This window comes from Phoenix dactylifera, unplaced genomic scaffold (assembly GCF_009389715.1).
Source record: "Phoenix dactylifera cultivar Barhee BC4 unplaced genomic scaffold, palm_55x_up_171113_PBpolish2nd_filt_p 001020F, whole genome shotgun sequence".
Classification (NCBI taxonomy): domain Eukaryota; kingdom Viridiplantae; phylum Streptophyta; class Magnoliopsida; order Arecales; family Arecaceae; genus Phoenix; species Phoenix dactylifera.
The window spans coordinates 104,446-122,675 of NW_024068373.1; the positions used below are offsets into that span (position 1 = coordinate 104,446).

The 18,230-nt window shown below is 37.4% G+C and overlaps 1 protein-coding gene across 1 annotated transcript in view; it reads left to right on the forward strand.

The window, feature by feature from the left end:
- The window catches only part of LOC103718979 (transcription initiation factor TFIID subunit 1), a 46,097-nt gene that overhangs the window by 15,363 nt on the left and 12,504 nt on the right, over window positions 1-18,230 (forward strand). The window contains 7 exon segments of the mRNA XM_008808011.3: window positions 1,355-1,563; window positions 1,809-2,046; window positions 5,303-5,639; window positions 8,443-8,652; window positions 8,866-8,958; window positions 9,453-9,659; window positions 10,389-10,595. Of these exon segments, the coding sequence (XP_008806233.2) occupies window positions 1,355-1,563; window positions 1,809-2,046; window positions 5,303-5,639; window positions 8,443-8,652; window positions 8,866-8,958; window positions 9,453-9,659; window positions 10,389-10,595 (1,501 nt within the window).

Here is an 18,230-nt window from a genome sequence, read left to right on the forward strand (position 1 = left end):
ATGTAGATCCAAAGCATTCAAGGGCGCCATCTCCTAGATCAACTGCATGTCAGTCTGACTGACCTTTAGAAAGCATCTTCAGTTACGTTTTTTTCAGAATATCAATATTCAAAAACCTGGCTTTTACTAATTTATTGTTTCTACGGTTTATGCTCATACTAAGGTGCATTTCAGTTATGTAGCTTTATGTTGGATGCTAGTTAATACGGGAAACAATTCTACTTAAACTAAGCATTTAATACTGCTGTTGCATCTGGATCAGGCCATGTATTGTCCTTTCCACTACTAAACATTAAAATGATATGTGCCTGACAAATTCTTATTTTCATATCTAGCTTGGCAATCCAACATGTCCCATATTCTTATGAGATATTCTCATAATTTTCCATATTTTGTTGGAACCTGAGCAAATAAGTAAGAATTGAGTTTGGTTTTTAAGACCCTTCTTGTGGCTAGAGCTTCTGACTTTTGTTAGGTTGTTCCCATGCAAGTTGCATCTCCTGAAGATGAGATTTCAATACTATATTGAAGCTTCGAGTACATGTACAGTTGAATCAAGGAAGGTTATAAATGCCAACCTGTGCCAGTCCTTGCTAGCTAGCTTGCATAGCGCTGGCCGCTACCAGGACCAGTACTGGGTTGGCATGAGACTATTAAATCATATTCTTAATTTTAATTATACAAATACATTTCTTTAGATTTAAAGCTCTTTTTAATATCTTTTGTTTCAGCATATCTCAGCATGTGCATTGACATGGTGCTTCCTATGCTAGCCAGTACCAGGCACTCCCACTGGTACTGATGCATGGAATCTTGATCACATGTATAGTATTTTCATAACTGAAGGAGGCTGTGCCATTCTTCACAAGTTCTAGTCTCTCGAGCTTATATTATCTGCTGATACTTATTAGTTATTATAATTTTGGATGCCTGTTAACTGACTTTATAGAGTTGTTATGTATTGTATCTATTGCTGGATGTTCATCTAGAACTGTTTACAGTTGTTAATATATTATTTTATCATCAAATTTCTCATATCTTAGTCAATTTAATTAACCATCTACTAGCAGTAGTATGTTGGTCATCAAGAGTTATATTTGCTATGGTTTCTTATTGCATGCATTTGTTTCATCTGATGGAATTCCAAATGCAAAGAAGGCTTTCATCTCTGTTAATATTTGACTTTCAACCAGTGGATGCAGTACTGCATGTGGTTAGATAAAAACCATCTTATTTTATTTAATTTTGTTATAATAGGTACTTCCATTTGTTTAAGTACTAATATGGGACAGTTACAGTAATTTCTTGTGAATGGTCATCAACTGCTCAAGTGCTGTTATTAATGGTTTTGCAGTAAGGAACTTGCCAATTTTCATAGACCCAAAGCCTTATGGTACCCTCATCACAACAAAGTTGCTGCTATGATACAAGGAGCACCTTGCACCCATGGACCCATGAAAATTATTTTAATGAGCATGGGAGGGAAAGGAAAGGGAACTAAGCTTACTGTCAATGCTGAGGAAACTTTGTTGTCTTTCAAACAGCGGGCATCTAAGAAGTTAGGTTTGTCCTCTATCTTGGCATAACCTTATTAAACTAATTATTTCCTTTCTTTCTCTTTTCCTTTTTTATGGCTAAGCTCCTTTAAACCCATTATCGTGAAAATTGCACTAGTTCATGTCAACAAACTAAATTATGGGTTGAAACTCCTTTAGATGCTGAGAAGATTTCTGGCTAATATCTTCATTTGGATGTCCTTTTTTTTTCTTCTTTTTTCCTAATGAAAATCACTCATGTTATTCATGCAGATTTCAAGCTATCAGAGAAAGTTAAAGTATATTATTCTGGAAGAGAGCTTGAGGAAGACATGTCTCTGGCAGAACAACAAGTGCGACCAAATTCTGTGCTTCAACTTGTGCGTACAAGAATCCATGTGTGGCCACGGGCCCAAAAATTGCCTGGTGAGAATAAGCCTCTGCGGCCTCCTGGGGCATTTAAGAAGAAATCTGAGCTATCTGTTAAAGATGGACATGTGTTTCTCATGGAGTAAGTGGCCCATCCCTTATATGCTTGTGATCTAAAATTGTCATTATATTGACATGATACATCTCTGTCAGATCTTGATATTTCGATGAATTTAACTTTTATTTTTTATTTTTTAGCTCAATTTTCTCTCATGCACCTTTTGTATTTGCAACCTGATGCTATTATTTCTGACACTTCTTATTTGTATGGTATTCCAATTTTATTCATTTTACGCATGTTGTTCCAAAGATGTCTTTTGCTTGTCTCACTGCGTGCTGAAATCCAACTTGTTAGCTGTATTTGTGCAGAACATACTTTAACAAACAAAAAGGTTTGGAGATTTGAGTTCAGTTTGAACTTTGAAGTAATGCATGCATCAGAACTTTCATTGATTTGAGCGGTGCATGGTTAAACAATCCTCACTAGATGTATTAAGAGTCTAAGACCTCCCATAAACACACCTTTTCCAATTAATGCCTGGCTTGTTTTCTTGTTAATGTCTAACCAAAGTTAATTTCTGGCTATTTGGATGAGCCCTGGACTGATGACTCTCTGTGGCGTTAGTTATGTTTCAGTCAATGCGTGCTATGCCAATAACATTATTGGCTGAACTTGAGTTCAATTCAGCTGTCATTCTAAATATCTTGCATGTATTATGAGTGCTAACCTATTTAAGGCTGAAATCATTCACATCTTTACCTGCTAAGTTATCACATTAAGCTGAGTTGAAGTCTTCACCTTTTTGCCACATTGATTGCTTATGCTAGAACTTGATAAATCTGCATGTACTATGGGATATAGTGAACTTCCTTTTGCTGTCACTGTAGTATTTGATTATGTAAAATGGGGTTTTTTTTTGTTAGTAGTATGTGCCCATGTTGTTGCCCTCTTCTGATGCGAGTTTGAGCTAGGAGCATTGAAAAAAATCAGAAAAGGATGTTACTTTTTATTTAATAAGTTTCACACTGGTGAGGCCATGTTAGCCAAAATTTGGACTGTGATTTTTTATTTTTTTTGTTTTTCAGTGTTTGCATTAAAAGGAAAAGAGTCCAATCAGTGTCAAGATCTATGTTTATGGGTTTGGCTAGCATTAGTTTGAATTCTGTTTGCCTTTTGATACTATATTGTACTATCATGGGTGTGACTCATGAGTGGTATAATAGTTTAAGATTCCACAATTAGCCATTCTGAGGAAGTGCTATAACTTTAACAAGTTACAAAAAGAATGCACAACTCAATTATTTGTCTGTACTTGGGTGAAGGTCAGCTGGATGTCTAGCTGCTTTCATACAAAAGATCTGTTTAGTTCACTATGCAATCTTTTAGGAGGGTGGCTTTTGCATTAGATGTAAGGCTTGAACATTAAATAAATGATTTCAGTTGAAGAATTATTGGTGTTCTTCCAAATCAAGGTATGATGTACCATACTGAACTGGGCAATACGAGGCATTACTGTATCTTATTGGTTCGATACTGGTATACGATATGGGGGGTGTACCGACACTTGGTATGCCGAACCGGCCCTGTGTCGGGTCTACTGAAACAGTAATAGGGTGGAACCGATATGAGGCCCGGTACTGAGACGACGTACCTTGTTCTAAGTTCTTTTTAGAGGTGCCATTCCATTAAGGACATTTTAACAAACTATGACACAAAGTTCTTGCTAAAGTAGAATGGTGTAGTGGTGGACATCAGGTTGGTTGGGTTGGGCCAAGGGTGTATCTTGGTGCAAGCTCAGCCTGACCTGAGTTGTCCTGCACTACTACATTCGAAGCATGCGTAGACTGCAAAAACTAAAATTTAGTTGAGCACCAACCTTCTCAAGAACTTCCTTGCATGGGCCAAGACACAATTGTTATAGTCCTTAGAAGAATGTTAATGACTTGTACATGTAGATTTATCTATGATATGGAAATTATATGATATGCATTTTGATTCTGCTAAGCTAGGTGGACATTAAGTTTTGCAAGAATTTTCGGCCCAGGCTTAGACCAATTTTTAGCTAAATCTAGTTCACTTGAAAATTAAAATGCAAGTTAGTCAAATAGTTTGCCCTGCCTGATTTGCATCCCTAGGGCACTGCAGATCCTTTATTTTGTAGTTATCCATTATTGTCACCATTATTAGAAAAGAAGCTCGATCTCTTGTTCTTTGTTTCTTCATTGTTTTGTGATAGGCAAGAATGAAGGACCTAGTCTGTCTCAGAGATACCGTAGTGCACTAGAGAGAGACTGTGTCCTAAGACCGTTCAAGACCCAGGTCTCCTTAGACTGGTATGCCCTAGTTCGTCCCAATTTAATTAGGACAATTGTGTCTCGACACTTGTCCCAAAACACCTATTTTTTAAAATTATTTCATTTTTTTAATTTTTTCTCTTCATTGTTGTTTTTAACGATTGTTTTAGTTTGCCTTAGTACCATACTAACCTGGTCCTAGACCGGATAGGCCTTGGTACCCAAATTTAAATCCTTTGGCAAGTATTTATACTTTGAGTTTGATCTCTATAACATGGTTTATGACTATCCTTTTCTATGTATTAGTTTCTTCTGTTACTCATGTATAAATTTAACTTTGTTTATGGTAATTTGCAATAATCAATGTATTGGTGCATACCGTCTTGTACCACGCACACCATACCGTACCATATTGGTATCGAACCAATACTCGATAATAGAGGCGTATTAAGTATCGGTCCACCAAATTGACCAGCACTAATACCGTACCAACATGGTATTGGCACGGTTTCGAAATCGGTATTGTGAATCTTGGTACTTTGTATTGCAGCCTCTTGATATGCCATACTTTCTCCAAGTTACTCCTCTAATTTTTTTTTTGGTTTCTTTTTTCTTTTTTGTATTTTTCAATATAATGCCTATAAAGTTGTCCATAGGCAAGAGATGATAGTCGCATTTTGACCATTTATGTTGTAGGAGAGAATTTTGATTTTTTTTTGTCAAATTGCTAAGCTTATCTTCTTTTGTATGGTTACTAGGATATGTGGTTATGTCTCACAATTTGAAAGGGAGTTTTGTGCGTTACTTTGTAGCCTTTAATTTTCTTTTTTGTTGTCTTTTTTCTTTGTTTTTTCTTTTCAGTAGGTAGCAAATGCTCCTTTCATTTTGCATAGTAGATTTTGCAGCTATGATTTCTATGAAAGACAAATTATTAGTTAATATTGAAGATTATTATCTAGCCATTATTTGACTGTTTCTTTGTATGTTTCTTGTAAAATTCATAATGCACATATTAGCTTCTAACATTTTTTTCTTTAATACAGGTACTGTGAGGAGAGACCTTTGCTTCTAGGAAATGTTGGGATGGGGGCTAGACTATGTACTTATTACCAGAAAACTGCACCCAGTGACCTAACTGCTTCATCACTACGAAATGGCAATGAGGGACTGGGGACCGTGCTTACACTTGATCCTGCTGACAGATCTCCTTTTCTTGGAGATATAGGTCCTGGTTGCAGCCAGTCATGTCTTGAAACAAACATGTACCGTGCACCTGTATTTCCTCACAAGTTGTCTTCTACCGACTATCTTTTGGTTCGTTCAGCAAAAGGGATGCTTTCCCTTCGTCGCATTGACAAATTATATGTTGTTGGACAGCAAGTAAGCATTCTTTCCCATATATATGTACCTTTTAATTGAGATCTCCTGGAAAATATCTATTTTACACTAAATTCATAGCCAACCACTTTATTCCAAGTTTTTTTTAATGATTAGTTTTTGACAACGATGTAGTTGCTCGTTAGATTATCTTCCTCTTTTTGTTAAATCACCTTCATTTACCATTTAAGTGGTACTATCATGCTCTGCTTGCATATGTTTGTGCTCCTATGATAGTTGTTATGAGCTCTTGAATGCTATACTCATCAGATTTCATATTTTGGAATGATTAAATTTACCATTGAGTTGTGATGTAGCTTTTTGATTTTTTAAAAGTCTTGGAGAGTCAAAATGCAATTTCTAATGTTAGCAAATTCCTTAAAGGAGTGCATTAAGAGAATGTGAAAATTGCAAAAGAGTATTTGTTATTTTACATAAACAAAAAGAAGATTGATGATATAAATTGCTGGTGACCATATATAATGAACTAATTTGTAGATGATTGCTTAAAGTCCTATAAGGTTGTTATCAAGGTTCGCAAAACCGATACTAGCTACCATATCAATCAAGAACTGGGTTGGCACAACATGGTATCGTACCATACTGACACATGGTATGCAAGGCTGTGTTGGTCTGGTATTGCTGGCTCCAAACCAAGTCCTACCTCTGCTGTCGGCCCTTCTTCATGACCATTGGCACCATGATTTGTTCTGGTGGACCTCTGCCTTTGTGCTCGTCATCGGTGTCATGTGTTTAGAACAGTAGTTTCTCAAATTAACACAATTGCCTTTTTTTCTGAAATTGACAAAGCAACTAATGAATGAATTTAGAACAGTAGTTTCTTGATCTCTGAAAATTTGAGAATATTTTGCTTGAGGTCAAAAGTGAAGGTGAACCATGTCCCTGTCATTAAGTTTTAACCCCTAAATTTCTACATCATATGATAGTTATTATTTGATTTTTGCTTCAAATATCTGCATATTTTTATTTGTATGTTGAATCAAGATACTGATTGAATCTCCATTCTGAATTTGGATGACTGCTGTGTTCTTTGGCTGAAATTTCTTCCTTTAGTGGATAATCTAGTGATGATGTGAGGTTGGCATCAAGGGGAAGCCTTTCAGCTGTCTAATACATGGATGGCAACCAACATTGTGGCGACTTATTGTAAATCATATAGTAGAAGGCTTGTGTCATCTAGTACCAAATTCTTTAGAATTTATAAAGAAACAAAAATTGAAAGGCATGTCATTTATGATGTAAATGTATCAAGATTGAAAAATTAATAGATACAAATATGAAGTCTATTTTTCACATGATGTTGGATCCCAATGCAATTAGTTTTCTTGTTCGAACTAATTGCTTTCAATGCTGCCATGCCAATGCATTTCATCCTGCTTCCCAACCATAGCTTAACAATCTTAAGAAGAGGGGCACAGGTAGGGGCGGTTGCTTCTGAAGTTTGTACAAATGAAAATTAGTCATTTATAACTTTATATGCAGATTTAGTTCTCCTACGTGATAGAGCAATAGATTAACTGAAACATTTTGTGATAAATTGAACCTCTCAAGTACCCCAGAGAGCTAATTGAACCTCCATGATAGATTAACTGAACATTTTGTGTTAATAAAATTTTTATTAGTTTTTTTGGTTACAGTAAAATGCTTTTTAGTTAAACAGTAAAACTGTTGTATTTCTTTGCAACTCTTCCTTTTTGGGCTGTAACTCGCTCCTTGCTCTCACGTATAACTGTCTCAATTTTGTTAGATTTCTTCTAATGGTGCCACATCCACTCTAGGACTTCTTCGCCTGCACTTGCTTTCGAGCATTTCTTCACTCATTAAATTTTTCATGCTCTCTAGCATGTGAAAACGATTATGGTTCAAAAATACAATTCACTATCTTATCATCGTTTTGAATATCTAAGTCGTGCTTTTATTTTCGATATCTTAACCGAATGAAAATTTTATTTTGCAATGTGATATATTTCATATAAATGTTTCCTAAGATCTTTATGCCCTAATTTTTGGAGGTTTCTGTTTGATGGTTACTGCACTTCCACATCTGCTTTCAATAGAAGCGATTAAAATTTCAATCTCAAATCAGGGATAGGTAGACCTCTAACTAGTAGTGGGCTGCAAAAGGTTATAGCCATCCTGTTCATCCGACTCTCTCCCTCCCGGTTCTCTATTCCCCTACCTCCTTTTTAGTATCGGACTTTCTCTTTGGCTTTCATGACTTTCTCCCTCATCTTTTCTCATCATTTAAAGGCATGTTGATGTTGAGTTAATTATACTTGGTTTGGTACCATTTGCATCTCTTAAAAAAGCATCTATGTTTTGAATAGACTAAGTCACTTTACAACAATTCTGTGAGCTAATCACAGTGTTTGACAAATTGCCCAACACACTTTCACTGTTGTGGGCTGAATGAGCTTAACCATTTTAAACCACATATATTTAGATGTACAATCTATCTGTCCGAGCATTTGCAATAGTTGGTCATAGATGCACGATCTAATTATTAACTCAAAAGGTGCAAAAGATGTTAGAAGAAAGTATGAATAGCTGGTGAAGGGTATCATAAATTCCACTTTGGGCTGGTTGGATTTATTATCAGAATGTTCTCTGCGTCTCCCTTATCTCTGTAAGATTGGTTTCTTTTTTTAACCATGTTAGGATGGATACTAAACTTCTTTTTATGAGTAAGAATAAGGGAAGCTTTAGTCTTGTATCAGGTCTTTATATTGATTTATCTTATTATTTCTTTTATCTTTTATTAATTCAAATTATTGGCTCTCTGCAGGAGCCTCACATGGAAGTACTTTCCCCTGGATCAAAAAATGTGCAGACATATCTTGCTAACAGGATGATAGTACATGTGTACCGCGAGTTTCGTGCTAATGACAAGCCTGACTTTCTTCCTTATATTCGAGCAGATGAGTTGGCTGCTCTGTTTCCAAGCCTAACAGATGCCTTTGTACGCAAACGCTTAAAACATTGTGCAGATTTAAAGGTCAGGTTCATTCGTATGTGGATTGCAAATTGTGTTCACAATACTTTGTTAAGTGGTATCTTATTTGATCTATTGGCTGCTTCGCTTTCACTATTTTACTGTGGAAAAAACATATTTTCATACAATCCTTTATATTAAAACCTTGCATTACCAATAATTCATACTTTATTATGACTTATCTGAAAAAGTATTACTTTATATAAAATTTCACAGAAAGGGAAAAATGGACAGTTAATGTGGGGAAGAAGACGTGATTTTCGCATTCCATCGGAGGAAGAATTGAGAAGGATGTTGACACCAGAGAATGTAAGTTGTTTCTTTGTGAGTGCAGCCGAGTGGCTGCATCTTGATTAAAGTTCTTTGCAATCATGTAAATGGAAATTTAAAATGTTCCAGTGTCCAGAGGATCAAACTCCTTTTTTCTTTTTGACCATCTTAATTATCTGAGGATCCTATGTTAACTTAGATGTGACCATGGCATGTGCATGTTAACCTTAGATTCATGCATTGCTATAGTGAAAGTTTTACCCGGCAAGTTCTATTAAATGCATACTATTGTGCAAGCTGTATGTTACTTAAAAGTCATTTTTTGCACTATCTTCATCATGTAAGAGATTGATACGTCCCTACTCTGCAAGACCAGTTCGTATCTTTTATTTTTTCTTGCGGCCTACTTGTGACATGGTTTAGTTTTAGATTAGACCATCTATTCTTTCATACTTTTAGCTATACTCCATTCTGGGGTAGTTATTGTAGTTTGCATAAATTATATTCTGTTATTGACTGCATTCTATCATCAGGTTTGCTCATATGAGAGTATGCAAGCTGGACTCTACCGGCTCAAACGATTGGGAATTAGTAGGCTTACCCAAAATGTTGGTCTCTCTTCGGCAATGAATCAGCTTCCTGATGAAGCTATTTCTTTAGCTGCTGCATCGCACATTGAGAGGGAATTGCAGATAACTCCATGGAATCTTACAAGCAATTTTGTTGCTTGTACAAATCAGGTTGGTTACCTCCCTTACTTTATACGACATAACAGAGTTATTTCTAATAAAACAGCCCAAGTTATTTTCTTATTTTTGTCCTGTAATTTCTTTTGTTACTGGCAGTGCTTGAATCCTCTGCTTTTTGTTCCTGAAAACATGTAATTGGATTGTCCACCCTTGTTAAAATGTGAATTTTGCTAAATGCTGCAATTTTCTGATACTTGTTGGTTCAGCTTGAATAAGGTCAAAAATGTCACAACATTCTGTATTGAGAACTCTCTTTTATGATTCAGATCCTACAATGACTCAGTTGACCAAAGAATTTCTTTATTTTTTTTTGTTCTTGTTGAAATTTATCATTGGATTACCATTAATTTTAAGAAAATATCGATCACTCCATAGCTGTATAAAAGATTAGGTGCCTGGTTTTCAAGAGTTCTATTTTACTTGTAGAAACCATAAAGAGTTCATCAAAAGCCTGCTAGGGCTGGATGAAAAATCTTTATATGTGTTTTATTTGGAAGAAAAAAAGATTTCTATGGGACAGTTCAGCCTTTCCTATTGCTAGCTCTCTCTCTCTCTCTTTTATCTCTTCTATTATTTTTTGTTAATGTATATATGATATTTAATTTAATTTCTGCTTACATTGTTTTCTGAAATTTAGTTATACATCAATTATAAACCCTCTTGTTTAGCCTACAATCCTTTTGAACAAGGTTTTATGTTCCCTGATATTTTCTTGAGCAGGGTCGAGAAAATATTGAGCGCTTGGAAATTACGGGTGTTGGTGATCCATCGGGTCGTGGACTGGGATTTAGCTATGTCCGTGTAACCCCCAAGGCTCCTATTTCAAATGCAGTGGTGAAAAAGAAAGCAGCTGCTGCACGGGGGGGTCCGACCGTCACTGGAACTGATGCTGATCTCCGCAGATTAAGCATGGATGCGGCACGTGAGGTATTACCCGTTCTAGATGTGCTAGTCTTTGTGATTCCTTGAACAACTTTCTGTGTTATGTCTCCATAGAGAAAGCCTTTGCTGGAGCTGGCTATTATACAATGCATCTATTTTTTAAAGGAATTGATTATTATTTAAGCATGCAGAAGGAAATTGTTTTTGGTTGATAATCTGGTTAATTTCTAGAAGCATGTGATGACCAAGTGGGGTAATTTGCTTTGTGAACTTAAGATATATTAAGTCTTGCGAATTGAATATTTTGGAAAGACCAAAAATATGCTGTGATATTGTATAAATGATTTATATGAGATTATTTTAGGGTTTGTTTTTACAAGTTTAATCAGAAGGGAGCTCCAATGAGTCTAATGCAGCCACATTGTAATCAAATATTCTGTCATTAAACTGCAGATCCTCCTGAGTCAAAATAAAATTTTTATTCTTGTAGCTATGAAACATGATATAGTCTTGGTCCCTTGGAGCATTATTAGTATGATATGTATTGGGTGATTTATTGGTGCTAAGCTGTATGTGGAGAAAAACAATATGCTTTTCTTACTTGTAATGCAATCTACTCAAGATATGGGTAACATCTTATCTACCACACCAGTATGGTTCTGATATTAGTTCTTATGTTTGTTAAAAATGCCTGAATAACCTTGCAACTTTTCAGTACTTCGCACCTCACATTACTTAACGTTAGTCTTGTTGTTGCTTGTGCCTTATATTCTCCAATTTTTTATTGTTTATTGTTATTATCATTCGTAAGAACATCCTTCCTAACCAATTATTCTTTTGTTAATTACTTTCTATGTTACTTATGATGTTAGCTAGTCTGAGTTTCATCATCATCAAATGTGTCCAATATCTACTTTAAATATCAGATGATGCCTGTGATTCATGGGAATCATCATGCATGATCAAGGGAAGAAGAGGAAAGCAGAGAAAATGAAAGAGACATGAAAAGAACAAGCTCAGATTTATGTTGTACCACTTCATCAATCATAACCAGTTCTTTGATTTGCAGTACAAGTAATTGCAAAAAGTTAAGGAGGTGGAAAAATGTAATACATCACCTCTCCATTATAATTAATCAAATAAAAACCCACACAATGAAAGCTTTACCTTTCTTGGAGCATATTTCTTGATGCCTTGACTTGAAATAAGCATTGATTAAATGAACATTCCCTGGCCTTTTGGTGAACATGTTATCCAACTGATCATATGTACATGAAAAAAATCATTTGCTCTCAGTTTTTATGGATGGATATAGAAAAATTGTGGAATTAGCAATGACTACTAGTTATAGTGCATGTGCTTATGCACTTGAATCTGAAAAATGAAAATCTATGATTTTGGCTTGATGTAAACTATATAAGTCATAATAAAATAAGAAATTAATCTATCTTATGAAAAATGTTCATTCATTTAAATTTAAAAAATTTACCCCATGTGCCATTTGGCTGATGAACTTTATTACATAGCTATATGTTTTGTTACTGAATCCAGTTGGATTGCGACTGAGATTGAGTTTTCTTCTGCTGAGGTAATCTGTGTAGGGTAGGACATAAATTTCTGATAGTATGTTCTGACTTATCTTCTTTACATGGAAATTTGAAGAATTTGCAACTTATTTGCTGTTATATTACTAATTTATAACAAGGAAATTTAACAAGAACTCAAGTGGCACTATGCGACTCATATTGAAATTGTACCTCTACCTTCTTAGGTGGACCGAGTATTTAAGGATACCATGTATATAGTGTTAAAAGTCTGATTCTCAGTAGGAGAAAAGTTCAGATACAAGGAATTAACGAAGGAGTAGAATTCAAGAAGTTAAAGAAAGAGGGAGTGTAGCTTCCAGTAATCTCAAGATTGTTTTGATTAATTATTCTTTTCTTAAGGTATGCTTAAAAGTTTGGACCTATGTCTGCCAAACCGGTACGGAGACCCATACCGATCGGACGGTCGGGTTAGTACGGTATCGGCTTGGTACCGTACTGACATACAGTATGCTTGTCAATAATTTTAAGTATAATTTGATATTTTTACGACCCCAGTATAACCTAAATAATACATCTTCTTGTTTTAAAGTGATACAAAACATAAAATGATTAGTGGAATGTTACATGCTATAAAAAGCAATATGAAATATCCTAAAATTAACTAGTGAGATAGAAAATATAAAATAATACAATCAATTACGTATATTTAAAGTATAACATACATATCGATATCTAAAATCTCAAGTGGCGATGCCTCCTGTATATGTCTGGATCATTAGCATAGTCAGAAGGCACATCAGCCCACCCCTTTAACCAAACGGCATTGTAGTCCTGTATGTTCATCCTATAAAGAGCACACTTTGGATTATAAGTACTTTCGGATCTCTCGCTGAAGCTCTCGCTTTGAGAGGTGTCCTCTGGTTGATAATACGACTATGAAGGGGGCTATTCGAATATGCCAGCAGTAAAATGCGATCCGTAAAATACTTCGGGCTATGTAGGATAGTAGCCACCGGAGTATGATGCCTCAGACGCACCATATCTATATCTATATATGTGAGTCATAGGCTATCTGTGGCTACGAATAATAGAATCCAATATACAACTTAGAACCCGATATATCTATGGATCCTATTCCACATGCAAGGTCATTTGTAGCTGCATCGTGTCCTCCAGAATGACCTCAATGAGCTCGTCTCTTATATACAATGTATCCTCGCGGGCTCTACTAAATCGTGCACCGTGGTCCTTATCCTGTGTAGCATGCATCAACGAGGACTCACCGGTGAATCGAAAACGACCTTGCGACTCTCATAAATAGTGGTCTCATATCCTCCACTCTCTTTCTGGCTAGCAGGTCCATGGCCACCAGAACTGTCATCGCTGTTGTTTCTGGTCTCTAAATTGGAGTGAACTGGCTCCTCCACACTCTCCATGAGGCCTGCAGCTGCTTTTCTTTTTTTGTGGTGTGCTAAACAGCCGCCTACTTATCCTTCGTGCCTCTCTTTGCTTGGCTATGCTGGGAGGATGGATGGCACCCTCCTGACTAAGTTGACCGGGTAGCATTTTGTGGCCTTGTCTAAACAACTCTCGATTATATCTCTGAGAGGATATCTCGAACAAGGAGTCATGTGATACCAGCTCCCTAGTGACCTCTGTGGATGTGGTTGATCAGCTAGAAGCATGCGTGAAATGTTGCAACCTGCTTATTGCCCTCTTTGATCCTAGCCTCGCTGGCTAGGAAACTGGCCGATCATGGAGGCAATCCTAGGGGTGGCAAAATATGACCCGACCCGCCAACCCGACCCGCGTTCGACCCGCCATAAACAGGTTTGGGTTTGGCCTAAACGGGTTCGGGTTGTAAACAGGTTGACCCATTTAACCTGTTTATTAATTGGGTCGGATATGGGCTTTGGATATCTGACCTGTTTAACCGTTTAACCCGTTTATAATTTTAGATTTTTTTTTTCAATTTTGTTTGCTTGCTGGGAACTTGGCAGGGTGGGACGATTAGCCCGACCACAGTCCACAGAGTCATAGGCGGGGAGACGGAGACGAACTGGCGGCCCTTAGAAAAATCCTTTACCCAATCCCCTCACGGCTCACCCTCACTCCCACAACCCTGCTCCCCCTCCCTCCCTCCCTCCTTCCCGTTCTCAAAAATCCAAGAGCATCAAGGAAGAAGAGGTAAGAGTTCCTTTCCTTTTTGTCTTTCGTTTAACCCTTTTTTTTTGTTCCTGTTTGCTGGAGGGCCCGAAGCTCCATCTTCATGGCAAAAGATCTCCACCACCTCCGAGCCCCACCTCCGCCGCAAGCAGTGGAAGATCTTCTCCTCCTTAGTCGGCGATCACCCCCGCCACCCCCTGCCGTCCCATCACCATCCTCGGCCCCGACGACCCCCGCGACGCCCCCGGACGCCGACAACCACGGATGCCGACGACCCCCGCGACGCCCCCGGACGCCGACGACCCCCGCGACGCCCCCGGACGCTGCCGACCTGAAATCGAGCGGCGGCAGGGGCTAGGGTTAGGGTTTCGGGCCCTCCCCTCTCTCCATTCTCCTTCTTTGGCGATGAGAAGGTATGATTTCTTCGTCTTCTTCCATGGGGGGTGGGGGTTTGCGGAAGGATGGGATCGTGGGAGGAAGACAGTAGGGCCGGCTGCGACTGCGAGTGAAATTTTGAATAGGTGGTTCACTGGTTCTCCACCACAGAGGGATTTGATATTTGGGAGGAAGACATTAGGGCGCCATTAGGGCCGGCTGTGAGCCTGTGATGCTATCCCAATTTTTTTTTTTTTTATTAAACGGGTTAAACGGGTCGGGTCGGGTTACCCGTTTAATAAACAGGTCAGATTCAGGTTGTAATTTTCTGACCTGTTTATTAAACAGGTCGGGTTCAGGTCTACAATTTTCTGACCTGATCTGCATCTGACCCGACCCGTTTATGCCTGACCCGACCCGATTGTCACCCCTAGGCAATCCTAGCTCATTAAGCTTTGGCTCTTGTTGCTGGTCTATAAATCATTCGATCATAGGATCATCCTCATTGTCAACGAAAGCATTATGTCTCAGATTTGTGTACTTTTGCTCTACTTCTTTTTGAATGTACTTTAGCCTTAATCTCAAATTGTAATGAATATATATAAGGTCTTTGAGGCACTTCTGTGTCAGACGGTTCCTCTGCTTGCTGTGGATGAGGGCGAAGGTGGACCAGTTGCGCTCACAGCCACTTGAGGAAACCGTCTGGGAGAGGATTCGGATAATTAACTACTAAAGATTTTTCGCGGACAAACCAAAATAAATCCATCATTCAGCTGCAAAAATATTGGAGAAAATTATATATAAGATAGTGTCATATTAGTAACCATCTAACGTCAGGTAATAATTATCGTTGTTGTGTAATATACTTGAATTTATACTTTTTTTACGATAGCTGCTGAGACTCAAAACCTATTAGTGTCCTTTCTAAATATTTTAGTCTGTGAAAAAGAATCGTATTATAATATATTAATAATTGAAGATACTAGTTAACTTACGCATGCTACTTAAGTTAACTTACCTCTTCTAGACATAGGGCCGCGACTTCTGGATTAGGCTCCATTTTGTGAATCACATTATGCAGAGCGGCTACAAATTCGTTATTTATATCGATTTCAGGTACAGTGTATTGAAACCTCGGGTTCAGCTAGTATTATTCGTAATTGTTTTAGTAAAATTGTATAAGTGCAGGACCGGTTTAATTTTCAATATTCTTCCTTACCTACTAGACACAAGTCTGCAAGTCTCTACCCATCTGGTAGTCCCACTGCCGCTCAATGATATCGATGTACTCCTGGATATGCATCAGATTTGCCTCTCTGATTTGGATCTTTGCTTTTTCCATCATATGATACAAGAAGCATATTTGGAGTACCTCTCGCTGTCTACGGTCCGAAGCACTCATACAATGGCTTGATAGCCTTCACTATCTTCTCGGCCTGTTGCCAAAATGTCTGCTTCGTCACCAAGTCCTCGACAGTGCTTCCTTCAGTGCCAGCCCTTGCAAATCTACTTTTTTGCCACTCGGGATTGACAAACATCTGACGTATCCACCTTGTTGCTCGCAAAATTGGAGCCCAAGTTGTAGTGTGAGGTCCAAATCGAGTCATATGCCTGGCCACCTCATCTTGTTGCCACTAATTATCCAGGCTCGCCTTAATGGCAGCCTGGTCTGTGCCTTATCATCTGGAGTGGACACCTCCTCTGACTTTCTGCAGTGAAAAAGGTGGCTCTGCCGCTCGGTGGTCCACCTTCGCCTTTTTCTTGGCAGTCCTCTTTTTTGCTGCTCTAAAATTAGTGAAGTGCTTTTTTATCATTGTTGAACTTCTGTGGGCATTTCCGACACAGATACGTTGGTGTAACCACTAGCTGAGTGCTGTTTTAACCTGGTTACCCTTCTTAAACATTGTGTTGCACCAGTTGCACTTCTAGTGGTACCAATCCAAAAGCATTTGCCCATGATTCCAACCAATGTCATGCTCTAGCTTTCTTTTTCTTGATGGTTCTATTCCTGCATGCTTATCAAGTATATCGGTTTATCAATTATTTAAAAATAGAAAAATTTTATTATGATTAAAATAATATTATTTACTTCAAAAAATATATCTGACTATCTAATGCATAGTACTATTTTTTAATAATTTTTAAATTTAAAAATATGTTTAAATACTATAAATTCAGAAAATATGTTTTTTACTTCAAAAAATATTTTTGAAATATGTATTACGTACTACTAATTTTTCATCATTTTTGGTATTAATCATAATTCATCGTACCGTACTGGTACCAAATCTGGTATGGATGACGTAACAACAATCGGTACGCCGAAAAGATCCCATACCATATGGTACTAATACAATGCTAGTATGGCACAAGTACGGGGTCCGATACCGAGACGGCGAACCTTGGTATTAATTATATATTTTTAATCATTTTTACATAAAAAATAATTTTAAAATATAGATATTTCAAAAAATTAATTTGAGCTCAGATGCGTGTTGAACCCTACCATAGATGCTACATATATTTTTTTAGGTCTGTGGGCGTGCATCAAAGGCTACTTATTTCTCAATTTTTTTAAAATTTAAGCCTAGGCCGCTATGCATATGTTTTCATTAAAACTTAAATAAATGAACACCAAATTTAGCTGGAGAGTAGCTTGCATGCCCTTAAATATGCTTCTTCTTTTATATTTTTAATTTAATTTAATTTATTTTATTTTTTAATCCAAAAATATATTTGTAAATTATAAAAATTATATATAATCTGAAAATTAAAATTTTTTGTGATTATGTAGATCAAAATCATATCAAAATAAAATATTTTGGCATGATCTCCTCTTATTTTACAAATTTAAAGGTATATTTGGTGTCCAAAAAGAGATAGAAGAGAGGAAACATACCTTATTTAGGGTTGGATCCTCCTTTAATCTTGTTGAATCAGCGTGTTTTTTGTTGTGAGGAGGAAGATTATTCAGATAGGTTGGGAAGGCTGAGAAACTTCTCAGGCCTTCCCAACTTAAGTCTAAAATGAAAGGAAGAGAGGGGAGGGGGACCAGTTCGAAACCAGCCCGACTTGGTGCGAACCGGACGGGTTACACCAGTTTCACTGTAAACCGGTCGGTTCGGCCCAATTCTGTGCGGTTTGCAACTAGTTACGGCCGATTCGAGACCAGTTCCAAAAAAATTAGGTGAACCGACCCGATACCCCACTGGGTTGGCTCGGTACGGGTCGAACCTTCGGCCCGGTTTGGCAAACCATAGTTTGGACAATAGTCTACCATACAATAAGTTTGTTTGGAAAGAGAAAAATAAAAAAAGAAGCCATATTAAATCATAGAAACATGTCCCATTCCTAGTGGCTGGAGCCCAAAGTCTAGTTCTCTTGATATTCCAGATCTAGAGTTCTATTATAAAATTTTTCAAAGACTCATATTAGGCCATATGAGATCAGAAGAGAGGGTGAAGTGTGACATAGTGGGTGGAGGAAATCATAGTAAGTGCAATTTCTAAAATCAACCGATCAGTCGCATGAATGAATATAAGATTTTCTGTGGAAAGCCACTATATTGCACTCGTTTGGACCCCTTCAAAGC